Genomic DNA, 27993 nt, shown 5'->3' on the forward strand with positions numbered 1-27993 from the left:
AATACACTTTTAAGCAAGTATTCAGTATTCTGTAACTAAATACAATTGCAAAGTATTCTCCCCTACACTGCAAATGACTAACAACACAGAGTTTGCATATATGTTTTTATTCATTTTAAATTCTGTGTAGAAAAAAAAAGAACCAGAAAACATTCTCTTTTCTTTTAGCCAATATTCCCCTGGTATTTAAAGGATTTTCATAAGGAAAATTTACAACTGCATATACAAAAGAGAAGAAAAAAACAGTTAATTGTAATAGAAATGCAAAGTGTCGGAAGGCTATGAATAATTTACAGACATCAAAACTTAGTAACAAATTGGCTATCAATGTAACAAATAATATAAAACATCAGTTTGTTCAAAAGCTGTCCACTCGGTATGGCGTTCCAGTGGTAGGATGTGAGGCAAAAATCAGACCACAAACAAAATACTCCATCCAGACCACAGCCTATCAATGTATCTGCAGGAGGCCACGACTAAATCACTAACAGTCCTTTACAGGAAGCTGTAACCCGCCTTCATAGGGAAGGAAGGAGACTCGTAAAAGAGCAGAGTACGGAGTGCCTCGTCTTTGGAAAGCTATGGCAACAGGTATAGGCACTAGCACTGAACTGCCATTAACCAACAAATGAAGTAGCAATAAATATGTGTAAAATACAACACATCATAAAGCAGTTCCTGGGTTACCAGAAATGTTTTTGCCGTGTTTGAACAACATAATTAACAAGCTTACAGGCCACATGTCTTCAGAAATCAAAGAGCTCAACTGGAACCAGATGTTTCCTACCTATGAATGCCTCTTTTCTACCTGCACCTTTACATGGCTTTGCTCATTACCAAGAAACAAGTGTTTTAAAGGCCACAAATGTATGGGGATATAGAGTGTCTGTGAAAGGAGTTGTTAAAAACACATATTTACAGAAGAGCTGGTCGAGGAAAAATGCTCAATGTTTTATACAATGAAATTAGGCTGTTGGACCAGATATTATAGGATTCCCTTAATCCACATTTGCTAATTGCCCTTTGGCCTCAGGATGGCTAGGTTTGTGGTTTGAATTTGACCATTTAATCAGCATTCGGTTCTGTAATTGCAGCCATAGAACACATGAGATGAGTTTTGTATACACATACACTGGGAGAGAGTGAGGTAGATGGATGGCTAAAAATCAAAAGGTTCTCCACATGAAAACAGATCATAAACGTATCGAAATGGTGGAGTTGGTTTTTCTACAGTGACTTTTAAAAAACATGAACATCCAGGACACATTTGGACTGCAATTCCAAATGCTACCAATATGTATGAGCCCCAAAAATATATGGTTCTATTTGATTTTGTTTTAGTTCCAACGATGTTGCAACAAATTATTTTACAGAACATACTTTCTGTGTGACTGGAGCATATTACAATAATCTAATTAAGTGCATTGTGTTAAATTTAATAATAAAAACCTAAATTTCAATTTTCAAATAATATGTCAGCAGCAAAAACTGCTGCAGTTAATTTTAACTCTTTGTATAAAAGTATCAAATTGCATGTCCTTTTGCGCCTGCTTTCTAAGCTTACAGCGACCCCTTGTGGTGACCAACAAAGAAAACCTCTAAACCTCATCGTTCTGAGTAAAAATGAAAGGTACACTACACCAACACATAAAAAGGAAATACAAAAGGATTTGTCTCATCTTCTTGACCTGAGAGTTAGTTGGGTCTCAGCAGCAGCGCCTGATCTCTGACCTCCGTTGATTAAAGTAAACCTCCAGACCTGATGGGCTGAAGACGTGCAGAGGACAGAGGGACACTGAGGTCATCAGCCTGCTCCAGTCGGCTGACTGAATATTCCAGGTTTAAAACCTTACACACAAAAACAGAAGCCATCTCAGATACACTTTACACAATTACAAGCAGAATCTGACTGTAGTGGAAAGACTAAACCTGAACGATTTTTTCTCTTAATATATTCTGATATCAACTATATTACAACCACAAGAGAAATTAAGGATTAGCAGCTTTTTGTACATCATGAATGTCTCCAACCGTAGAAAAGGTAGAAAAGTGACAAAACACTGTTGATTAAAATAAGCAGCTCAAGTTGGAATATTGTAAATATAACAGGACTAAAAGACTAGTCTACAGGTTTCTGTTTGTAATAAAGTAAATCTACCAGAGCAAACGGTTACAGCTTTATTTTCCAGGTTTAATTTAAACTTTATGCCCTTCCCTCTGCAGTCCATGCACAATATATGTTTTGTATTGGCTATACTGTGGGTAAGCCCTATGCTTCAGCACTTTGTGATATAATCAATTATTGAAAAGGTCCTTTAACTAATCGGGCAAACAGTGGTTTTGGGACTGAGGAAGAAAATTAAAGCTTTTATACAGCCAATATATCATAGCAGCTCTAAGTACTTTCAGTGTGGAGTGTTGTAGAATCAGAGCAAGAAAAAAAAACTTCAAAAACTATGCATACAACAGAACATTTGGCAGGTTTGACTTTCCCTCTTCAGATATGAATTCCAGCCAATGAGTTACTGACCTGGCTATATGTGGAGAATCAACTATTAACGGACAAAAAGGCAGACCTCGTAAGTGCTTCTTCATTAGATATGCTTTAAGTCACCATAATGCCCATGCAAAGGCAATTACCAGTCACTGACAAAGGCTTACACGTTTCCCCCAATGAAAATACATATAAAAGTTACAACCATCAACATATAAAATATGTTCAGCTGTCTTTCCCAAAATTATTTTACTTGCCTTTTTTATATTATATTTTACACAAAAGCAAGAGTCACATTAACCACCAGCTGGTAGAAAACAAAGGATTTCTAAAGAGTGTGTGAATGTTCAGTAGAGCATGGTCTCATTTGATGGTCATTGGTTGTAGTGTAGGTCGGCGCTCCTCACCGAGTGCTTGGACTCAGACATTGTTCCACTCACAGCCAGACAACGTTCTGCACAACAGAGCATGGCGGGGTTTTGTTGTGAGTGTAGAGGGGGTCCAGTCAGCAGGCAGAGGACTGGGGGAGGGGCATGGCACGTTCATTTTTGCGCCCTCCATTCATGTGAGCGTAAGGCGGCAGTTCATCTAGGGACGGTCTGATGGGATGAACCCCCGTCCCGAGTCCCGCGCTCGCCCCCGACAGTCCGTTGGCTGCCTGCTGACTGGGGGTCTGCTTGTCCGTGGAGGTGCAGGGAGATGAGGGGGGGCTGTTGCCTAACGATGGGCCTGGACGGGCCTGTGAGCTGGGTGAAGGAGGAGTCTGTGGGCAGGCCGGAGTCTGCTTTGAAGAAGACGAGGCGTCCAAAGGCACCTCGTCTATGTGGTCCATGTCATCCCGGTTGTCCAAATGGTGCTGTGGCGTTTCCACTGGCTTGTTGTCGGCGCTGTAGAAGAAGCTGACTTCCTTGAAAGATGGCTCCAGTTCGTCCTTTACAGTGTTGATGATTTCCACAAATGACGGCCTCATCTTAGGGTTGTACTGCCAACACATCTGCATCAGCTCGAACCTACACAACGAGAAGAATTGAGTGGTTGCAATTAATTCATCACAAAGTCTGCAATTACTGAAGATACAGGAGTGGTTGTAGTGTTGTCACGGCCAAGGCTTTGGTGGGCAACATGAATGTATTAAATTAATAATGATAGTATGGATGGTGGGCAAAAACAATGCTCACAAACAGAGCATTTCTTCCCATGTGCAGTAAAAAATCTGTGATTAAAATAAACATGCTTGGATAAATCATCTGTTTGCCCACAATTCACGAAAACATCCAGTGAAAACAACAACAGCGATCGCTCCTATTGTCAGGAGAAAAATTGAGCTTTTTTTATGCATAAAATAGGGCTGAACAATATGCTGACAAATTACACAAAATCACTCAGGTCTTATATCGGACTGATATTTACACAGTTTTTGCTAACACAGTATTAAATTAAAAGGCACAGACTTACCTGAGCTTAGACAAGTTGATGCGTACCTGCCTGGTCTTTGTGCGTGCGCTCAGTCATGCAAATGTTGTTAGCATTTAGCCTCTCCCAGCAAAGGTATAGCTCCAAACTGGGGCGAAGTTAGAAGCTACTAAGCTGTTCAATGTTTTCCTTATTTACATACGGTTTCGTGAGCCTTTACACGATCCAAGTCTAGTTCCACAAAATTAAACAAGTCGATTTTCTAAGCGGATAATAAAGGGGTAATAACATAGGAGTACTTTGACATTACAATATAGTACCCCTTTTTTATCCACTTCAACAATCAACATGTTTAATTTTGATGATTTTTGATTATGTAACTTTTCACGTAACTGAAGGGAAAACGTGGAACAGCTTGGCAGCTTCTAACTTTCCCCCAGTTTGGAACTATACCGATGCTAGGAGAGGCTAAATGCTAACAAATTTGCGTGACTGAGTGCACACACAAACCAGACAGTTATGCATCAACTTGTCTAAGCTAAGGTAAGAGCATATCTCAGTATGAAAAAACGGTGGCCTGTTCCTTTAAGTACCATCTAGTCAATGCAATGTTAATGCGGTTTGTACACAGTGAACTAAATTTGAATTTAAAAATAATCACAAATCTAAATTCCCATGTTTGTCAGAAAACCCAGCTCTTCTTGAATCCATTCCAGAGGCGATATTTCACAACTTGCATTTGTTTGTATATAACTGTGAGTGTTTCTTACAGCATGTCGGGGCAGTTCTGCGGTTTCTCCAGCAGCCCTCCCTCCATGACAAAGCGGAGGACTTGCTCGTTGGACAGACCTTGGTAAGGCTGTTCGGCCAAAGTAGAGACCTCCCACAAGACGACTCCAAATGACCTGGAACGCACGCAGAGCTCGTGATAAACGTCCGTGTTTATTAAAGATCCGAGGCAGCTTATTAAAACAAAACATGCATCGTCTTACCAGACATCAGAGTATGTGGTAAACACTCCATCCTTCAGGGACTCCGGGGACATCCAGCGCACTGGGAGCAAACCTTTGCCGCCTTTGCGATAGTAGTCCGTCTCGTAAATGTCTCTGGTCATGCCGAAGTCTACATTGCGATACAAGGGATAGGAAAATGTTCATGTTAATTATTCTAACAGGAAGGTCCAATAATGCCTCTCTCAGAGCTTATCAGAGTCTTAAAGAGATGTGGCATTAGGAACTTCAACACCAAGTGGCAAATCATTAAAAAATAATTTAAACCTATAATTTTCTGTTCGGCCAAGTTTTAGTGCATTTAATGTCAAAATCACAAAATATTGTTAATTCAATCATCGAGAGCAGTGACTAATTAACTTTAATGGAATATACCTGTATTTGTTGTACCAGGTCTGAATACTTTTAAATGTGTTTAATCTGTTATTCAGGGGTAATCCCAGAAGATTTTTTTACCAATAGAAAATAAATAATATCAGACCACATGATAAAAATTAAAAACGCTCTAAACCAGGGGTAGGCAACGTCAGGCCCGGGGGCCAAATCCGGCCCTCCAGCACAGAACTTCTGGCCCCCAGTATGATTTTGAGAAATACTATTATGCAAATAAGGGATCAAATACCTGTTAAAGTACTCTAAAAATGCAAGAAGCAGTGTATTTTATAGTGTATTTTTTAAATGTCCTTGCAGAATATCCACTTTGTCATATATAGCCTAATATAAAACAGTGATTCTCAACTGGTGGGTCGCGAGCCTGTAGGGAACCTTTTTTCCAATATTTTCCATCTGAAACTACATGGAAACACACTGGAGTCTGTTAAAATGAATATTATTGGGTTGTTTTGATCATAATTTCTTAAAATCAAATTTCTTGGTCTTGGAGCCGGACCACTTTAGAACCACAGATGTAAAACATTGGCATTTGCAGAAAATGGTTCTTAACTTTAGGCTACAATGGTGAGGTTCGGCCCTTGGTGTTTTCGCAATGATGAAAATCGGCCCTCCTTGATGCAAACTTGCCTACCCCTGCTCTAAACCCACTCTACATGACATGGAAATAGAATTACTATCGCATAGAGTTTGCCATACAACTTTACCTCCTATCTTAACGGTGAACTCCTCAGCCACCATGCAATTCCTGGCAGCTAGGTCTCTGTGAACAAATTTATTGGCATTGAGGTATGCCATGCCGTCAGCTATTTGCCCAGCCATCTGAAGCATCTTCTTCAGCGGGGGGAGTGACAGGCTCGACCACTGTTGCTAGAGACGCAAAGGAGAGACAAGCTCAACACAAGAGTCCCCACACATCGCAGACATTTGACTTTCTTTAGGTGAACAATTGAACAATACCTCTTTAGGCCGAAGGGAGCGCAAATAACTTTTCAGGTCACCTCTGGTCATTAGTTCCATGATAACCAATGTGGGTTGGCCCTGAGATACAACGCCAAGAAGTCGAACCTACACCAGAAGAGCCGAATCAATCAGTATCCAAACCAGTGGGAACAATGTGTGAACAAATATTAAAGCAAGTTAATGTTTCATCACTTACCACATGATGACAATTGAACTCCTTCATGACCGAGGCTTCATTGAGAAACTCTATTCTCTCCCTCATACTGGCAGATTCATTAACTGTTTTAATAGCGACACGAGTCTCAGGTTCATCTTTGACCACTCCTTTAGCTAAACCTTCGTACACCATGCCAAATGAGCCTTGCCCAAGCTCCCGGTTCAAGACGATCTTCTCTCGCGGCACCTCCCATTCATCAGGTACATACACTGAAAACAAGGAGGTGAACAACAACGTGTTATACTGTAGTTGACAGTGTATGACAGGTCATGAAAAGTTCTGAAAATACTCACTCTCCGCAGCGCTGAAGTATTCGGGATTGACTGATGCATATAAAACTCCATTCCCAAGACGGTCACTATTTCTGAAAAACAAAACATTATATTTTTACTGGACATATACTTGGTACTACATAACGAAAGGCTGTTTTCCACCCATCACAAATTCCATAGTCAAGCTTTTCAATCTCATACCTCTTTTTGTATTGTAAAACCAGCAATGCAGCCAGAAGTCCAATGAAAATGAGAACAGTAATGGGAACGAAGATCATAGTGTAGATAACATTTTCATATCCTGTTAAGTGAGAACATGGTGCTTAACAAATATAAATACGACCAACAATAGCATTCGAAACAGAGCTCAACTTACGTTCAGCAACATAAAAATCCACCATTTGTGTCCAGGACCCATTACCGGCTAAAGACGTGGCTCTGACTCGGACAGAGTAGTTTCCTGGGCTGAGATTGGACAGTTTAAAACCACGCAGTGCTTGATACATCCGCCCAGAGACACATTCATGTTTCTCAGTCTGAAATTAAGTCATGACAGAGTTAATACATTGATCATAATAAGTTATTAGTAGTGTCTTACTACAACAAACCTACCTCAGAGGCCTGTTTATACTTGATCTCATACATAAGGAGCAGTCCATTCGGGTGAGGTGGCTCCGGCCACTTGAGTAACACTGAATCCTCATGGCCTTCCCAAGAAACTTGCCCAGGGATGTTATCTGCTTTTTCTGAAAAAAGACAAATGTTTTGTTTTATGTACAGAAATAATAAGATTAATAAGCCAGATACAAAAACTCTAAATTTTTCTTGTACATTGTTTGACTTAATCATCATAAGAGTTGAGATATTTTTAATGACCGTAAATAAATGTATAGATTTACAGCAAACTTCTCTTAGTCATGTCCAATCCAATGTGTCTCCAGTTTATATTGATTTATGGATTAAGGGGACAACACAGAGATGTAGAAGTAGGATTTGTCACTCTCCAGGAGAATGTCAGTGTGAATAATGCCAAACATATCTATGGTTTACTTTGGCTGTACTCTCATGCATTTACGTCACCGAGTTCAGTAAGAATGTATTTTTGTTTTTTCACTGAATTTGATACATAGCTTTAGACACAGTGGTGAGCTTCAGGTTTAGTCTGAGTATTGAGTCAGCTGCATATAATCTTATTGTAACAAGACAAAGCCATTAACTCTGCTCAAACCTGCAGGCTTGGTCCTGGAGAAGACAAATTCGGCAGCACTGCAGCGCTGCACTTGGTGGTTGCAGGCGTGAATGTCGATGCGGTAAACAGTAAAAGGCCTCAGGCCAGAGATCTGGAGCTCCCGCTCAGTCACAGACTGCTCTATGAACTGAAACTCCTGGTCAGCCAGTTCTGGGTCTACTGTGGTGCTGTTAATGCCACCCAGGGCCGGAGCTGTTGTAGTGCTATTGGTGTTTACTCGGTTCCGATGTGCATGTGTTGAGTTCGCCACTCCAAACAGATCTCTACGGCGACGATCAGGTGGTCTGGAGAGAAAACAAAAATGTTTCTTTAGTTTCACTAAATTGTTTTAATGCAATAACTCGCTATAAACAAAAACAACACTAACCTTGGTGTAAAAATTGAATTATGCAGAAAGTTTTCAAAGACTTTTCGGTAGGATGCATCAGCAGCTTCTGCCTCCAGGTCCTCAGCTGACTTGGGGCAGGGGCAACATGGTCCTTTTTCAGGCCCTTCTGTCTCAGGCTTGGTGGGCTTCGTCTCCTCTTCCTGGTCTCCTAACCCTTTGGCTGCAATCCTGATGGGAATTTTAAGCTCTGCAAAAAACAAAAAAAAAACAGTATTTTATAAAATTGGTTGTGGAAGGGTATGATGATGGTTGAGCATGAACAGGCAGCCTGTGAACATGCTTGTACAGTATTTACCTTTAGAGCAGTAGTTAAGCTGATACAGTTCACGGTCCTCTGCTTGTTGCTGCCATCTGACAAGGTAGTATGTTTGATTTCCATTGGGAGAAAGAGGTGGCGACCATCTCACAACCAACTGGGTGGATGAGTTTGAGTAGGCTCGGACATCTTGGGGCATTGAGGGCACTAATGGACACACATGAAATGCAATTATACTTCCAACTACTTTTTTACCATTATATGTTCAATGATTAACTACTACATATACATTGACAGAAAGGAGGGACAAATATGAGAAACTCGAATTAACAGGTTTTGACAATCTTTCCCACAAAGTTAACGGCATTGTCACAGTTTCTAAAAACCCATATAACACACACGCATTTCATGATACCATAGATGTCCATAAATGGTATTATTTGTTGTCATGTTGACCCATATATCCACATATTTAAATGCAAGTTTACCTGAAGGGCTTGTGCGAATGTAGACCACTTTGCTCTTTGCGCTAGGTGCGGTTTGACCCTGCTTGTCCTCCACCATGAGTGTGATGGCTTTGACGAAGATGGCGTACTGTGTCCAGGGCTTGAGGTTGGAGAGAAGCACTCCCGGGTCGGAGTCCTGCCTCAGCTCCACGTCCACCATATTCCAGCTGTTTGAGCCACATCCGTCCTGTCCTTCATACTCCGTTATATTCTGGTACGGCCTAAAATGAAACAGATATTATTCGACTGATTTTGGGCTGAAACAAAAACACAGATATGAAATGGATGATAAAGTCAACGCACGCTTCCTTGTAGTAGACAATGAAACTAATGAGGTCTCTGTAGTCTTTGGGAGGGCGATAACGTTGCCAGGTAAGTTTGATTTTTGTACTTCTTGTGCTGTTGGACTTAAATCTCAGAGTGTAGCTTTCACCTGAAATGAGAAAAAAAAAAATCACGGTGAACATTAGCGTGTTCGTGTCGACCTGTAGAGCGGTGTGAGAAGATTCTTACAGCTCGCCCTGTAGCCATTGTTTCTGAAGCCACTCTCGTCAAAGCGCTCCTGGATGCCCGTCTTGTTCCACATCTTGCGGATCTCAGACATACAGAGCTTTGGATTTCCTCTGAAGTAAAGCTTTCCATTTTTGATGGTGAGGTTGTGTTTCTTCCAGTCCCACAGGTATTGAAGCTGTTGGTTCTCAATGGCTGAGAATGCGTACATGCTGGAAAACCATAAACACAAGACTAAGTCAATAATGTGCATTATTTAATAAATATTCTGTCCAGGAAATTAAAGTGCTATTTTTGTCCTATATTGTCCACCAATTCTAGCTATGAGATAATTTAGTTCAGGAATGAATGTAATGTGAGCCTTGAAGACATGGCTCCAAATAAAGTGGGGACGAGCGATGTGAAGGACTTGCTTTGACCATGAAAGCCCAGAGGACTGCGCTCAGCTCAAGGCCGTATTGATAAGACGCCTTTATTTATGTCTTACTTGACTCAACCTGCATTTTTACTGTAAAATATAGTCTGTAGTACTGTAGTCAAAACACAGCTGTAACAGGACAGTGTCATGTCTTTGTGTGTGGTCCTACTCTTCAATGAGCATTTCTCCATCGATGGTTTTCAGGCTGCGCAGAAAGGCCAGGGAGCTCAGAGTGTTGGAATATCGAATTCGTACATAACCAGTCACTCTCTGGATTGATCCCGTGAAACTCTCCAGTTCCGCCACCATATTGTCTAAACAAAAACATGACACGCGGTAATAGGTTACCCACATCTGCATCATTTCTAACATCCTTGGAAAGTAGAAATCATAATAATGGCAGTACTCACGTCCTCGTCGGATGTTGATGTCCAGGTTTCCTCTGATAACGGTGCAGCCTTTGAGAGACTGAGCTGCATCCAAAGAGTCAATGACCTTCTCTTCGCACACCTTATCACACAGACCATCACAGGCAGTGCAGGACATGCTACACAGCAGCAGATAGCAAGGAGACAGAACAAGTGTTAGAACACAAAAACCAAAGCACTGCCTCTGACCTTTGACATATTTGTGTTTCTAGACATCTAGACATGAGAACCATAGGTGAGGTTGGGAACGTAGATCAAATGTATGAACTTATTAAGTGTGTGTGGCTGATGGTCTTGTGGTTAATGCTCTTGCATATGTGGCAGAAGACAGGTCTGTTCTCAGTGTCACTGGCTCAAGTCTCTGCTCTGACAAATTGCTAAATGTCTCTCTCTGATCCTCACTTCCCTTATCCCTGAACTGTCCTGACAAATAAAGCTGATAGGCCAAATAAATAATGCTGGAAGTGTTGCTCTATAGCTTTACGCTCACTTGTGTGATGGCACTTACCAAAAGTATTGGATAGCAGTGTGTGTGTAGTTATCGCAGTAAGGTATCTCTCCACCCAGTGGTGAGGTACCTCAGGCTCTGAGGGTAGAATTCCAGCTCACCTGTGTGGTGTGGTGCGTGTGAATCCAGATGGGCATTCAGACATGCACTCTCCAGCATGGATAATGCTGTCGTAGTCAGGGAGATGGACCTTGGAGCAGAGCTCAGCGCTAATGCAGCGCCAGCCCTCAAACTTATAAGTGCCTGGAGGGCAGTCTGGGACACAGCGCCCTTCATGGTAGAAGTGCACACAAGCGGCACATGCTCGGTCACTACCAGGTACTGTGCAGCTGCCCAGACACTGAGGGTGGCAGCACTGCCCATCCACTGTGCACGCCTGCCTACCACATCTCTCAGGACACTCTGGAAAGAAAACAAACAACTATTAGTAAAAGGATTAAGCTACCAACATGCTGTCACACTCAGAGCTAAAATTATTCTGCTTAAATATTTGAAATGGCAGCCTAATAACCATTTATTTAGAGTGCAAGAGATTCAGAGGAAAACAACATTTCAACAGCTGTGAGGACAGACATTACTGCACTGTCCATGAAGATGGGTAGATTGGTTAGTAATGTTTGTATAGTCACCATGGGCAAGTGCTTAATATCCATATGCATATTATCGCTAAGCAACACATAAAGGCTGTATTTTGTATTACTGCGTAAACACCACCACAAACATCCATTTTGTAAACATCTAGAAGGAAAACTAAATACTGTCATTTTGTTGACGTCATTTACATGCAAAGCCAAGGTAAGCTGTAATTACAGAAACCAAACAAGGTTAAGGAATATTATCTGTTGTTTATTGGACTGTGAGTGGTTTGCTCTCCATTGACCTCATCATCACAAATGTTAGGCGTCTATTCATATGAATGTTATTGCTTTAAAATTGCAAACCTTCCACTCCTTCCATTTAACAAGACAGATCCCTAGTATGACTCAAACTGGGAACACATAAGGATTTTTTTTGTAATTATGCACGTCTTCTTTTAAACATATGAATGAACGCTTCGCCACACATCTGCACAGGAAGTCTTAATTGCAGTGTCACTGATGGGCTTAATCTGAAATGTTTGTGGATTTATGTGTGGCTTTTAGAAAGCACATTCACAAATATCTGCTGTTATAATTGTCTCCATACGACAACGCTCAACATTAAACAGTCACAGGAACCATAATACAGCTGCTTTTATTTGTAAAAGAGCCACGAGAAGTTCGTCTGCGCCTTCTCATCCACTGAGTCGTTTGTGCTCAGCAGGAAAGAACCAGCCAAGCATTTCCTGGGCACAGACTGTTCCTTCACCACTCACAATGTCTTTGCTGTCATCCCTGACCTCGGGGAAGGGACCAACGGGAGATGTACGGCAAAGGTGTGATTTTACAATGCGATAACGTACAGCCCGGCTGAGTGTTAGGACTAAGGGAGACTCAGTATGGCACTGTTTTCAATTGGAACTAGATGTGCAAGCAGTCAACAAGTCATTACCAAACTGCCCGTGTTTATTTGTGTGCAGTCCGTGCTGAGGGATGAGATGGGGTCTGCTGCTAAATGGAAGTTAGCATGTTATAAACAGATGGTTTTGACTTCATTTTCAAAACAAAGGGACACTTGTTCTCATCCCTGAACTAAAAATACTTCTGCTTTTGTCAATCAGAAGAGCCAAACATTACAAGTGATACAGCAAGACTAGAAAATTATGTCACTCGAACTGCATAATGAACTGTATCAAAAACAGTATCCTGAACATTTAGCTGAAAATGCATTATCTAATACAACAGGCATGTATGATCATGCACAAATCAAATCTAAAAACTAATAATATGTAAAATAAATGGTGTAAAATGTCCAGCCACAGAAGCCAGTGTCCAAAACACACTGTCAAGACCTAGTCTTTGCATATTGACTGTTTACAAATGATCATTACACAAAATGAGGGATGTTCTAACTGTAAATCCCCTGTTTCAAAGCCATTGAAGCAGCATGTCCAAAACAGACACAGTGGCTGCAATGACAGTGCGGCTTTAGCTGACATACTGCCCGGCAGCACAACACAACAATAACAGGGAAAGCCAGGTGTCTAGACCAGTGACAGCTGAACACACACAGATCAGTGAACACTCTGTTGACTCGATGGACATTAAAATGTGAGAGATTAAGTATCATTGTCTAGAATACATGCTGCTTATAGTCATATTGCTTTCATTCTTCATTTTACAATGTAACTTTTATACAACAAGGTCATACAGTGCGCTCAGTCATAATATCTGTGCAGTCGTGTATCCGTAAACTTGGCTCGTAGGCGCCTTATCTTTGACTTGAATGGTCATGTCTTGAGTTATTGTTTCTGGGTCCGGTAAGGAAGGATAGCAAATTATTTCTCATGTATATGTCATTCATCTCATTCATCGCACCCTCATCAACTTTTGGTACTTAATTTTTTCTCCAACAATGATGATTGACAGCAAACATTCATAGAATATATTTTTTGGATACAGATAAAAGGGCAGATTGATTTTACAAACATGACCAAAGTGGATCATCCTTAAGTAGCATTGCTGGTGTATGGTGAGAATTGAAGTGGGAAGTAACCATGTTCTTGTGCTCGATCAGTCTCAAACATTTTTTTAAATGTAACATTTCAAACTAGGACATAACATTTTTTTAATGGCAAAGTGCTATTGGCATAAAGGGATATTTCAGGATTTTGGACACAGGGCCTCATTTCCTAGTTGTCCAGAGTGTTGTTGATTTATTTTTATTATTATATTTGCAGTCCTTACATTTGAAGAGTTTAGTGGTGCTAGGCTAATGCTAGGCTAGTGCATGTCTATGGTAGCTAGTAGCCTGCAATAAAAACAGTCTGACAAAAGCACAGTGCACCTGAGGCAAATCAATTATAACACCAGACTACCGATATAAATGTCTGCGTTGATGGAATCATTTTTTTAATATAACCATTTTGCATTTTAAAGAACTTATATTTGAGCAGCATCAGCTTCCTGGTTGTAAGCTACGCAGGGACGGAGTGATCCGCTAGATTACCAGATTTAAAGTAGTTTGTTTACCTGCGGCCGGCATTACTACACAAAGGAGCTTTCTACAAATCAGATATGGCACTGTTTGGAGGACTACCTGATGATTTTGAAGAGGTTTTAAATGTAGGCTACTAGTTACCATCGATATGCACTAGCCTAGCACTAGCCTAGCACCACTAAACTCTTCAAATATAAGGACTGCATGAATTAAAAAATATATATCCCCAGAAATCAATAACACTTTGGATAACTAGGAAATGAGGCCCTATGTCAAAAATCCTAAAATATCCCTTTAATTTAGATTCCATTGCTATTTAACACACATTTCCAGTATTGAAGCGGATTTTGAATTCAAAAACAATTTCACATAATGTTTTCTGTAAAAACAAATGGTTTATATACAGTAATGCTTAAGGTTAGTGCCCAAAACACTGGCTTCCCACAACGCCACCACTTCAAAGGCCACCAATGTCCTCGAGCTCTATCAGAAACCAGCCTAAACAGAGCCAACTGTTAGCCTTGCACGTCCCGTAAAAGAACAACAGCGTTGGTGGGATCAGCTGACACTATGGGCTAAGTGGAGACAAAATTCCTGGCATTCCCCTGCTGAGTGACCTGGAAAAGACAAGGCAAATCAGATTCCACATCCCAAGAGGCTCCAGACAATAAAAGGCTGGGCTGATGGGACTTATCGCGTACCCTTCCTCACACCTGCAGAGACACGCCCACAAACAGTTGAACTGATATGGGATAGGATTATACTATACTACACAACTAAGTACACAAAGGGAAAGCAATGACTGAGTTGTTATAAAGTCAAGATACAGTCAAAGTTCTGAAGCTGACATTGTTTTCCGCATAGAAGGTCACTTGTTCAGTCGTGTTGATAAGACTTCTGAAAGCTGTTGACTTTTTCGAGGTGCCGCCGCCACAAAGACCGGAGAAGGAATTGCCTGCATTCCAAAGGGTTTGTGTCGAGTGGGTTTAGTAGGAAGCAAAAAAAAAAAATCCCTGGAATTTGATAGATGAAAAGAGACACAATAAGATTCAGATTTAAGCTTTTGCTTTTCTTTGGGGGACTCCAGTAGGACAAACATTCAGCAGAAACTATGCTGTATCCAAAATAGGTGGATTGACTGAAGGCAGGAGCTTTATCTCAGCATGCTTGCCATTTACCCCATGTGTTTGTTTCCAGTTACCAGCACTGAATACTTTATTGTGTCCTTAGGCAAAGCATGTCACCCAACATGTACGTCTTTTCTTCAAAATGCAACCCGACTTAAACTAGGTATTCAATACAGAATAAAGACTGATACTGCCTGAATGTAATTTCAAGACAAGACAAACCGGCACAGGGTAAACCAGTCAGAAGGTGCAAGTTTTGGCAAAATTTCATATAAAAATAGATCATAACTTTATTTTCTAACAGACTAATTATCTGACAAATACCAACCAAAACCTTTCATTCATGATGGAAGGTAATAAATAAATAAAAATTGTTGCTATGAAACAAGGAGCGCTGAAAATGAACAGTTCTTATTTTAATGCCCCATCCAGCCTTTGCCCACTAGTTATCCATTTAACAAACGCGGGACTACACCCCAATCAAGAAATGAGTGGCTCCTGAGTACCATCCCAATCTCACAGTGTTAACAGAGCCCAATTAAAGGCCACATAATTACAGTAGGAACTTAAATAGAGCCAAAGCCATAATGTTCCCTTCCAGGAATTCCAGGGATGGGTGTGACAGCTCCCCAAAAGTACTCATGGATGTGCCTAGTTTACAAAGCGTCCCTATAATTATTCGTCCTGACAGCCTCCAGGCCATTGGTGAGAGCTAGGGGGTAGTCATCATGTGTCATTGTACTATTGAACACTATACGCAAAGAGAATTGAATTTCTATTTCATAAAAGGGATGATAAAAAGTTGTCTGAAATTAAGGTCATGTGGCCCTATTTTTACTGTACATGTGAGTGTGACATTATTTTATTCGCACATGGCCCTCGTCGTCGTTGCCATGGTGAGTCCTCTTTTTCATGGTTTTCTACATTCAGATCAACTGAGACTCAAACACATAGGGATGCTGAAATGAGTTATTGAGTCTGCCAGTGTTGATGAAAGCAAATGACTTCAAACAGTATCAATGACAAAGTTAAAACTACGTCAAAAACCAGCACAATCCGTGATCGGAGATACTGTATGCAAGAAACTCATTCCTTCCTTTCCTTATGCATTCCTAACATACCGAGATCTTCACAGGGATGATAATTAGCGTGTCTCACAACTTTCAGGGAGTTTTATGTCACGGTAAAGCCCACAAGTTCACAATCAATAAAAAGGCTTTATAATTAGATGCACGGCACATTAAGGTCTTTTCTTTTTAACAAACGTCTGCTTTTACAACATACTGAAGGACAAAACAAAATGTATTCAACAACTAGAAAAACAATTGTTCACAATTAGCAAATACTGGCGATGACCACAGTTAGTTAAGCCATATAATAAGTTCCATCTCCATGGGGTGTTCTTTCATAATGTTGAAGCTGCCTTAAGCGATGTCTTTTTAAAATATTTTCATCTGTAGGTGGAGTAGTGAACTCTGCTCTGCTCCACCCCCCACCCCCCTCCCCTCACCTGGCTTTCCCCCCGTCACCCACGCCCCTCACTCCCCTCCACACTGTATTGCTGGGTTGCAGGTGACATCACAGCGCCGGTCTCCTTCTGCGGTTTGCGAGTGTGGCGCACATGGTGGCGCATCTAGAGGACCTTATTGGTAATGCATCGTTGCTGGACCGGGTAAAACGGTATCGCTTTGAGTAGCTTTAATGCTCCTTGGCTACAACATTAATTGCAAATGCCCACATAACTGTTAATAAGGAAATATGGGATTAATCTCACAGGTATTTTTGCTGACTAAGATGTGTACCAAATAAGCAAGAGATCAATGTTTAATCTCATCTTTGCTGGTCACCTGCGCAGAGTGTGCCTCATTAATCTCCTGATTGTCTACCTAGCATGTACTCCTGGGGTGACTGTACGGTAGTGACATACAGCTAATTATAGTTGAGATTAGACAGACATCGGCAGGAGAAGGGAGTCCTGGGATCCTAAGCCCTAATCACTGTCATACTTGTCACACAGTGTGTATAAGATGACCTCTTTTTATTGCAGAGTAAAAGAGTGCACAGCTTTTGTTGCTCGGTGATCTTGTCAATACTTGACACTCTGGTCCCCATTGGTATTTACTTATCACACTAAAGATGAATTGCTTATAATAATATGGGAAGATTTAACTTTGTGACCTGATTATGTTAAATAGAAAAAATGCACCAACAAGTCTCTCCTAGTGCAGTTTAGTTGCTGCTGGAACTGATCTTTCCAAAAACATAGCACAGTCAGATATTTAGAAAGTGACTGAATATGCCGTAGTTGAGAACAACATACAACATAAAAAAAACAGTTCCCGTAAATCCCAGAAGAGCTACTTTATACTTAATGACGTGCTTTCATCTTCTCAGACCATGATGCATAACAGTGGAAAAACTCCCCCCACGCTGCAGAGTTTGTGAGCGTATGTGGCTTTGAGAGTTGGAGAGTGAACCCGGGTGAGACGGTTTGTTTGCTTCCCAGCATGCACAAACATGGCTCTTCAGTAACAGCCTTCAACTTATGAACAAAACGAAACACAGTTGATTCCACAAACAAGTGCGAGGTAAACAGAAAGTAACTGCAATGTAAGAAAAAAAAATACAAATATATTCCCAGAAAACAGCCATTTCAAGAATGGGGCTGCAGAGGAACATGTTGACCTGAATGCCGGCACAACATAAGGCTTGTGAGCAAGACTTGCATGTAAACAAAAGATCCCAGATAAGTTTACTGAAACTTGACACTGGGCAGCCACCACGACAGACTAATAATGATTATCATGGAGCTCATCATTCCATTCACATTTTACTAAGGCACAAACAAACACAACAAAAGAAATATCATCTTCCACCTTCAAGTCATTGCAACCAAAAGCCCTTTTCGTGCACCCTCCCTAATATCCTCATTATGACAATAGTCTCGTCCACCACCGTCATCTATAGATCATCTGAATATCGTCGGGCGTCATTCCTGTTCACACTTAGAAACGAGCAATAAGAAACTTTCTCTTAGGCCTGCCACGATAATTACTATATCGACTTATCGCGCAATCAGCAAAATGAAGGACGATGACATTTTAGTCTCGATAAATGCGCGTGCTTAAAATAAACAGAAGAATGAAGCTATCACAGCGTTGAGTTAGCAGAGTATCCATCGAACCCGTCCCCCTGTGCGTAAAGACAGCATTGAGCACATCAGCCGTATCCCAGCATGTATCCAGATCATGTATAGATCTGCGCTGCTTTTGGAGAGAGGCGGGGTGTAAACAAAGTGCCGTGCTACTGCGGAGCTTTGCTGATTCCGACACTTTCTGATCGCGGAGCAAGAGGGACTTGTGTGAAAACACTTGGAATTCCAGCCAAAAGAACTCATCACGGAGGGAATAACAACATGAACGCAACTGCAGGTGTGTCCAACGTGAGAACAAAGCGAAACCACCGCCCAGTCAGTGCATCAGAGCTAATCAGAGCTACTGTTAGCGAGAGGAACCCGACTGCTTAACTCCGTACTTACTTAGGTCTACATGTTACTGTTCTGTACTGTTCAAAAGCCAGAGAAATGCTGCAGCAGTTTGACAAAGAGTCAACAAGCTGCTTCACTGCGACAGCCATGTGTACAGGAGGATATATTTGAAAAGAAAAGAACAAAACACATGGCTACTCTAGTAATACATCTGAATCCATACATTTAATATACATTTTATTCTAACCAGGTTTAATTTAACTCAAAAGTGAGTTGTAAGGAATTTTTTAACTAGAATAATGTAGATGAAATAGCAATAAATGTTATTGACTATTTAAAAAATCGTAATAGGCCTAGTTCAAACACAGAACCTGGTGAGAGTCGTGTAAGTTATGTAAAAAAGTTGAGAAGCACAGATAGATAGAATGTCCTAGAATATTTTGACCCTTGTACTTTGTTTGGTATATGGTGTTAATATTGAATGCCAAAAGTATTGCATACAGTATTTGCATTATACTCAATAATATCGTTTATCGCGTTATTTTCTGAGACGATATATCGTCTTAAAAAAAAAATGAACGTGGCAGGCCTACTTTCTCTGCGTTTAATTTTTTTTCAAAGGATATATATTTACTGAGAGTAATTTCCCAGACTGTGATCCAAACTATCAAGTATCCAGGACACAACATCCTAAAATGGCAGAGCTAAAGTAAAAAGAAAATTCAGTTTTTAAAGGATCTATGCGCAAAGTCAAACCAATAGTAGAATTGGCAAGCAGAGAGATAGTTATGCATGTCATCTGATACGGTGAGAGCCACTGAGAGGCCAAATATTTATGAAAAGCTCGGGATGGTTGCTATAGCTTCTTGAAGTCTGACCTGTAAATGTCTTACATGAACTGACGATGAGTTAAAAATTCCACTCAACTCGCCCAACAACAATAAAAAGTCAACTTATTGGTAAAGCTGACCAAACAATAGGTAGGGAAGGGAATAGGTTTGCAACGTTTTACCCTTTCTGTGTTTTGTGAGAGACGGTGAATAATGTTTTTGTTGTCCTATATTTTTGATGACAGACAAAAAGGTTGCAACATCAAGCCAGTTTCATGCTTAACACTTGCTTTGGGGAACAAGCGGTAACAAGGACGAGAAAAGACGAGAAGAAAACTTTTATGGAGGACCAACAAGGCTATGTTCTTGCACTACAAAGCTGAAATGTCACCGTTTATTGGTGGCTTTTATTGAAAACTGTGCTTTTATTACAGACAACATTGGTAATTGCTACATCTTCTCCACCTGTCCCCAAGCAGACCACTCTCTCACCTCTTTTGCATTTGCTACACGTTGCTAAGAACCATATAAACGGGGAAGGATGCTGTATACGAATGTCAGACGAGTTTACATTGCTGTAATGTCTCTTGTTTACTATTACTGCAAGGCTAAACCTCCGTCTATGATTAGCGTGTCTACTGTAGAGCCCGTCTGTGTGAACATCCGTCATGCAGCGCAGGGATTTGCGTGTGCTGCGACTGCTCCATGTCACAAGACTGAAAACATCAACATGCTGAATCTGCAGCAAGGCGCCAGTCACCAGGGAAACCATTCAGCCAGACTTGCACACTCAGTCAGCCAAAAGACACCATCTAAAATTCAATCGCAAAAACAAGATGCCACAAACAGAGCACAGTAGTAAACAGGGACTGCATCTCTTCAGGGTCTGCTTTAATTAAGTGACAGAAAGAGTAAAGGCTTAATTAGGCAGGTGAAAAGAACACAGCATAACCTGTTAGGAGGATGGGCATTACGACAAAAACACCAGTTTGCTGCAAATAAGAAACGAGAAAAAAAAAAAAAATGTTTGATGTCCCTTTCTCCCAGAGAAACGGATTACTTTATTTACGATGACAGGATCTTGGACTCAAGATTACGATCTAGAACCCAGCGTTAGCGTTGAGCACGCCTGGTCTACATAAATTGAGTTTACATACACTTACAAAACATGTCCAGCAGACTGCAATATGAACTGTTAAACTAGTAGAACATTTCAGAATAGGTTTTAAGCAAAATAAATTAAATGTAGACAGATTATGTTGCCTTCAAAGCAACCATTGGAATTGCAAATTCGATTTGATTGTGATTAGTTGTGCAGCCACATTAATTTTTTCTTTGACTCATCTTTGAATCTTTGACTCAAAAAGGTACAACACAACATGCACAAACAGATGAAGGCCCTGTTTATATTAGCCTCCAGGAAAACTAAGCAATCGTGTTGTCTCTGATCTGGTTTTGCACGATGTGTCACGAGAAAGCAAGAAAACGCTCAACGGCAGAACACGCTTTGTCCAGCAAATGGCTCAGTGATAAAACAGAGCCCCGTTTCAACTTTCTGATAACTTTTAAATGTTGTGGCTTTCTGAGGCAATGCTGATGCATTCTAAAGTAAAAGCAAGTCGTTTTGATATTTCACAGACAGCGATTGAGCTAAATATAAATGTGTGAACCATTGGATGAGCTAACATTTAGCCAACGTTCTCGATTCTTGTTTGTCCAGTTGACATGAGGCAGCGAACAGCCTCTTGCTGTGAAATGAAACTACCTTTATCAGAGTTTAGTTTAAAAGATAGGTTCTTCCGATATTGCTATTTCATAGAGTTGTAAACAGCCCCTAAACTCTCTCGAAGCTCTGCTGTGCATTTGCAATTCAAATGTGTGATGAGCCATCACATGTAGGTGCACTTACCTTTCTGGCAGTGATTTGAATTCCAGCAGCGGTAGTTGTAGTTGTCATTGAAGACGGTCTTTTTGCACTGGGGTTGATTCTCCATGATGCCGGGACAAATATCGCTGCACTCCTTGGCCTGTTTGTTCCCTGCGATGTAATTGTTGAACTCTGCGTCCATGATGAGGGACCAATCGATAGAGTCCAGGTAGCAGAGCTCAGGGTTCTTCTCGATTCGGATTGCGCCGCGGGTGATGTTTCTTAAGTTGTAGAGGCCAATATCCTTCAGACTGGTCATTTCAAAGACGACCAGCGCATAGTTGTAGAAGAGGTTACGGCCACGAATGACGGACAGGTTTGGGAAGAGAGTGCTGAGGCTGTCCAAGCCTGACACGCGGAACAACAGCAGGTAATCGGTGATCATGGTGAGCTTGGGGAAGCTGAGTGTGCGGAAGACTTCAGGGTTTGTGCTGTTGTTACTTTTGTCTCCTATTAGAAGAATCTGCAGGTAGCCCTCCACAACTGTACAGTTTTCCAGACGTCTGAATTCACTTATGTCATTTCCAATGTCAATGCCTGGGCCGCATACTGAAAGAGACATAAAATAAAAAAGTTAATATTGTTTACATATTTTTCCAAGTTTTTAAAATGTACAAATACCCAAAGTTTATTACTGAGAGCATAAATCACGCGAGCAGACACAAATACAAAACAGATCTTTATCTGACTGAAAATATTTACATTACAGTTGAGGCATGACATTGTTGATATAACAGAGTAAAATGTTTGCTATTCCGTCCTCATATTCAATGCCAACATAAAAGATTGGCATAAGACAAACACTAGAGTTAGAATCTATTCAAGCTCATTTGACAAGTTCAATAAAACTGTTTGGTGTCTGGTTATTGTGGCTTTTGTCATTTTGTATTCACAATGTCCCTTTGTTGACAGCTTTTAATGGCTTTTTACAAAATCAAAGCATTAAAAGTAGTTCTTCCACAAAAGAAACCATTTATTAAACACAGAGCCATTCCCAAAGTACAGTGTTTGTGAGGAAAAATACAACTAGGTTTCAAGAGTCCCTTTGAAAAGGCTATCAGACACCTGACCAATGAGAGTCAAAATGTGCAGCCTTGAAAGGTGGAATGTTTGCATTTCTGAGTTTCCTCCCACCTGTGTCTGGCTCCAAACAATACTTAGCCCAAAGCCCCAAGAACGCCCACAGAAACATGGAGGCCATTATCGCACATGACTGTGAGGAGGATTTAGACTTCAAAAGCTGAAGGCAAGTGACTCATGGAAAACTCACACCAGCAGGCTAGCAGGTTGTCCCACCACTACAGCCCTAATCCTGCCCCATAAACTTTAACCATGTATGGACACAGACATGGGGACACAGACGCCTTCTCTTTAGACTAAAATACAAGAAGAGGAGCTGGAGCTAATAGGTCTTTCAGAGATATTGGTGCAAAGAGCCTAATTTAAATTGTTAAACGGTAAAATGGACTCGACTTATAAGGCGCTTTTTCACCTACATTAGGCACTTAAAGCGCTTTAAAGCAAAGAACCACTCACTTTACACTCTCACTCATACACCAGTGGACGCAGGCATTGGAATAACAGCTAAATTGATCTCTATGAAAGAACTGGTTCCTTCACCTCTTACTTCAATTAAAACTGACAAATATAAAATTGGTCCAAAATGTTGTTTTGTTTAAAAATAAATATTTTAAACATAAAGATGTGACTTCTTAAGCTAAAAGAAATTATATATACACTGCTCACAAAAACTTAGGGCACACTCAAAAAACACAATGTAACTCCAAGTCAGTCAAATTTCTGGGATATCAGACTGTCCAGTTAGGAAGCCACGCTTATTGAGAATCAATTTCACTTGGTGTTGTGGAAATTAAACAGACAACAGGTGGAAATGAGAGGCAATTAGCAAGATCACTCCAAAAGAGGAATGGTTTTGCAGGTGTGACCACAGACCATTTCCCTGTCTTCATCCCAACCGTATTTTTGGAACACTTTTGCATTTGTCCAGTGTGTTCTCACCACTAGAGGTATCATGAGGAGCATCTACAACCCACAGAAGTTGCTCAGGGAGTGATGCTCATCCAAAATGGCACGTCCATTCGTGCTGTGGCAAGAAGGTTTGCTGTGTCTCCCAGCGCAGTGTCCAGAGCATGGAGGAGATACCAGGAGACAGGCCAGTACACCAGGAGACCTGGGGGGGGGGGGGGGGCGCACAGCCCTCCATGTGCGAGCCAGAGGTTCCCTGACTGGCATTGGGGACCGGGATGAGATCCTCAGACCTATTGTAAGACCACATGCTGGTGCTGTGGGCCCTGGGTTCCTTCTGATGCCTGATAATGCCAGGCCACATGTGGCAAGAGTGTGTCAGCAGGTCCTGCATGATGAAGGTATTGATGTTATGGACTGGCCTGCCCGTTCCCCAGACTTAAATCCAATAGAGCACATCTGGGACATCATGTCTCGGTCCATTCATCAACGCCACGTCGCACCACAGACTGTCCAGGAGCTGACTGATGCTCTACTCTAATCCAGGTCTGGGAGGATATCCCTCAGGAGGACATCCGTGGTCTCATCAGGAGCATGCCCAGGCGTTGTAGGGAGTGCATTCAGGCACGTAGAGGCCACACACACTCCTGAGGATGATACAGACTTGTTTGGAGGAATTTCTACAGAATTTGGATCAACCAGTGACCTGATTTGTCACTTTGATTTTGACTATAATTTTGGATCCAGACCTCCAAGGGCTGAGAATTTGATTTCCATGTATCATTCTTATGTTATTTTGTTCTCAACACATTGCCCAACACTATGAATAAAGATTTTCATCCGAAAAATCAAATTGATTGACATCTAGGATGTGTTTTTTGAGTGTGCCCCAAGTTTTTGTGAGCAGTGTATATATATATTTAAAAAAAAAAAATTTCAAAAGAATGGTAAATGAATTTAACCTCAGTGATTTAATAGAACATAGAAAGTACTCTAGTGTGATTTAATGCAGTGCTGGTATGACGGTTATGTCTTTCCCTGTAATCTACTTGTCAGTGCACACGGTCAGCAGCTCTTAGTGTGCTGAATACCTGTTAATACAATTCTCACAGCCAAGCTTGTAAAGAGACACACTGCCCTGTAGTGTTACATCACCACTGCCTGAACGCTTCACCCTCAATGGCCTCACAGAAAAGCCAGCATAGCCATATTTCATGGGAACAGCTTCCAACCACACTAATGAAAATCCTAAACAAAATCTTGTGCAGATGCAAAGTGAAAACAAGAGCAGGTGTAGCAGCCTAATAGCCCCCCTCCTTTTCTTCCACATTGACACATTTGAAACAGCTGAGTACACAAGCGTATCTCTGCAGCTTTGATGAAGCTCCAGATCACATTATTTACTTATGATAACCTTTTCTCCGTTGGCAGCCACACTGTGGAGATTCTTCAAAAACCTCATAAGAAATAGCCTCATTTGGAGCTTCATTCCACACTCCGACAAGACTGTTTACCATTCATTTTCATTCTGCCCGTGACGGAGTGCTTCAGGGGACACATATTCATAAAGAGTTTTACACATATGAGACAAAGTGGGAAGATGAGCGGCTTTAACGTTTTTTTTTTTATTTATTTTTTGACAGCAGAACTTGCTTGGCACATGGTATATTGAACTGCCAAGCTGAATACATACTTACTGCTGCCATCTAGTCCCAAATGACAGAGTAAACCAGCAGGAATGCTCAGGGTTAAGCCACACAAGGAAGCTTTAGACAGCTTCACCCCAGAGTTAGAATAAATGCTGGACTTCCCAGGGTGAACCTCTCTGCTGCTGCGCACAGGTTTTATGTGTAACCACTAGGACGAACAGCAAACCCCATAACATTCAGTCCACAAGCTCCTCACTCTTTCCAATCAACAAAACTTGGTCTGTTTTGCGTGCAAATGTACTCCTGGCTGTTCTATTTTAATACTCAGACCCTGGTTCAACCTCCCCCTTAACACCCTCTTCGCCTAACGTGTCCTACTGTAATGAATGGGGACAACCAGCAAAACCTGTTAACCTTCATTACTAATAATAATAATAATCATCATTATAATAATAACAATAATAATCAGTGCCAAAGAAATACAAAAGACAGTGCTGTTGGGGACTGCCCGCATACTTAAAAGAGTCCTTGGCTGAAGACCTGAGCCAAACCTGAGGGACCTGGTTGGCCCTTGGTGAACGAACTAGATCAAATGCTGTGATAATAATAATCATAATAATAATCATAATCATTATAACAATGAAAAATATAATCGCAAAGCAGCGAATATCAGGCCTGCCTAGAGCAATGGGACGCTATAACGCCCTTCGTCTCCCTCAATCAATCGCAGACTTTCATCCCAAATTCATTCCGTATAGCGTACGTTGTTGCAGTAATAGTATTTTTTGCTAAACTTTCTTTTTAGCCCAGTCCTATCTCGCAATGTTAAAAAAAAACTGAGGTGGCCAATATTTTGAAATTCTAAAACGGTAAATGGTAAAAAAAAAAAATTGGTCAGAGTGGGTTTGACTTTGTAACTTTTCATAATTGTTCTAGGTCAAAATTGCAACGGCGACAAGGAAGAAAGCAGAAGAATATTCCCAAAACGAAAACAATGTCTCTCCGCTGTAGTGGGTACCATAAACTATATATATTTTCTCAACTCACAGTGGGGGTCCTGGGTCACTTTTTTGGGCTCTGTACAATTACAATGTTCTTTTTTTTTTTTGCATTACATATGTGCACGGGACAAGCATGACGAAAGAAACACTTGAAGGGTGGAGAGCACTTTACGCCCAATTTATCCGTGTGTAATTGGACAGCAAGGCACCCGGTCCGCACACTGCTGTCCAATTACTTTTAATGAATTATTTTTTTTAATACATATATACGTGCATGGAATGTACATGATGAAAGGAGGGCATGAGTGTATGTTTGAGGGGAGGCGAGCCCTTTGCACTCGGTTTGCGCACTCTACTTTATACAATGAGGAGAGACACTTTTCCAGCACTGATGACACTCGGCCTGAACTACTAAAATGACATTTAGACTGAATTTAAGAAAGCTGCATTTATGCTCTCCTATGTCATGTAACTGTAATAATAATTAAATACAAATTCAATTCTTATAATCAAGCAGTCAGTCCTTGTTCATCACAGTTTAGATTAAAGTAAATAGTATGCAGGGAATGAATAAAAACAAGTGGAGCATTTTGAGAAGCTTGTCAACTCAGGCTTGTAAAGCGCAATACAAGTGTAAATATGTATTACTATTACAAGTAGATAGCATTAAAACAAGATGAATCTTTCTGCGTTCAGATTGCTTTCATGATAGGGATTATAAATGATGATCTTCACCAACATAGAAAAAAACATGCACAAGGACAATAATAAACATTTTAGAAGCGCATCTCCCATTTAAGAAAACAAATATGGAAAATAACAACTAAACTACTGCTTGGTATTTTCAACAGGGATTATGTGCTTTATGAAGAAAGATGAAAAGCCTTCAGACAGGGAGAGGATCTCATTGTTTGCCCGCATTTCCCATGCGTTCCCATGTGTAGTAGTGTGGAGCAGCATGCGTGACTTACTCTCTGCGGTGGCGGGCCGGAGGCAGGACGATAGACCCAGCATCAGACCCCAAAACAAGGTCAAGCGGTTCCTTTCCATCCGAGACCTCATTCCTGGGGAAATAAAGCTTCCAAGAATATACAAGAAAAAATAACTTGCGCGGACCCAATGTCGATGGGCCGTGCCCCGACTCACTAACAAGCTTTTTAATCTCCAGCCAGCACCATTTAGCTGTTAGCCAGCTAATAGAGCTAATAGCTACCAAAGACGGGCTAGCAGTATAGCTCGCTCACGTTTTTGATGGGAGTCCAGTGGTGCTCCAAAAAACATTGAATCTATCCACTATCTTCAACATATGCATTCATTGTCCATTTATTCCGATCAAAGATAGAACCGCGTTGGCGACTGTGGTCAAAACAATATGACTAAAATAGCGGTGGAGATTCCTCTGTAATCCGCATCTTCCCAGTCCATTTCTGGAGGAAAAAGCGTTCAGCGAGTCGTTCTTGGAGGATTCTTCTCAGGAAACAGAAAACGAGTCAGGCCCTTGAAATTATGGTGAAAGGCGCCGCTTCGAGCATATAGTACCATATTAATACAACATACTCTCTGGTCTGGAAATTGCGACGTCTACTTCAAAATTTTCTGGATAAATGCTGTTTGAAACCGCAGCCTCCTTCTCCTCCTCCTCCTCCTCAGCCGCTCATCGTGCACAAGCACACCGCGCTGTTGTAGTGACTGGTGTAATTCACCTTCATAACCGCGATGGATGGTGCATAAGAATGCATAGCTTCCACGTATGCCGTGTCCATAAGATAGCAAACGTCCTCTATCAATAACTGGTCGAGCAAATAGCTCGGTTGGATAGATTAATTGGACAGGTACACGCACAGTCCCCCTCGGTCAGTCTGCAGTCTGTCGTGTTCGCTGTAAAC

At 41.1% G+C, this 27993-nt stretch overlaps 1 protein-coding gene across 1 annotated transcript; it reads right to left on the bottom strand.

Moving 5' to 3' along the window:
* Positions 1-114: 114 nt before the first annotated feature.
* On the bottom strand, positions 115-27993 carry igf1rb (insulin-like growth factor 1b receptor). Its single transcript, XM_079554966.1, has 21 exons — positions 27079-27993; positions 21454-22020; positions 11124-11424; positions 10497-10633; positions 10256-10400; positions 9672-9880; positions 9462-9591; positions 9141-9379; positions 8692-8859; positions 8376-8583; positions 7988-8292; positions 7372-7505; positions 7136-7295; positions 6961-7060; positions 6781-6851; positions 6467-6696; positions 6268-6375; positions 6015-6177; positions 4900-5029; positions 4678-4812; positions 115-3504 (listed from the first exon to the last, which is right to left on the bottom strand). Exons 1-21 carry the CDS (start codon positions 27167-27169, stop codon positions 3000-3002), a joined length of 4236 nt encoding a protein of 1411 aa, XP_079411092.1. The 5' UTR covers positions 27170-27993; the 3' UTR covers positions 115-2999.

The sequence above is a fragment of the Gobius niger genome, assembly GCF_951799975.1.
Source record: "Gobius niger genome assembly, chromosome: 4".
Taxonomy (NCBI): domain Eukaryota; kingdom Metazoa; phylum Chordata; class Actinopteri; order Gobiiformes; family Gobiidae; genus Gobius; species Gobius niger.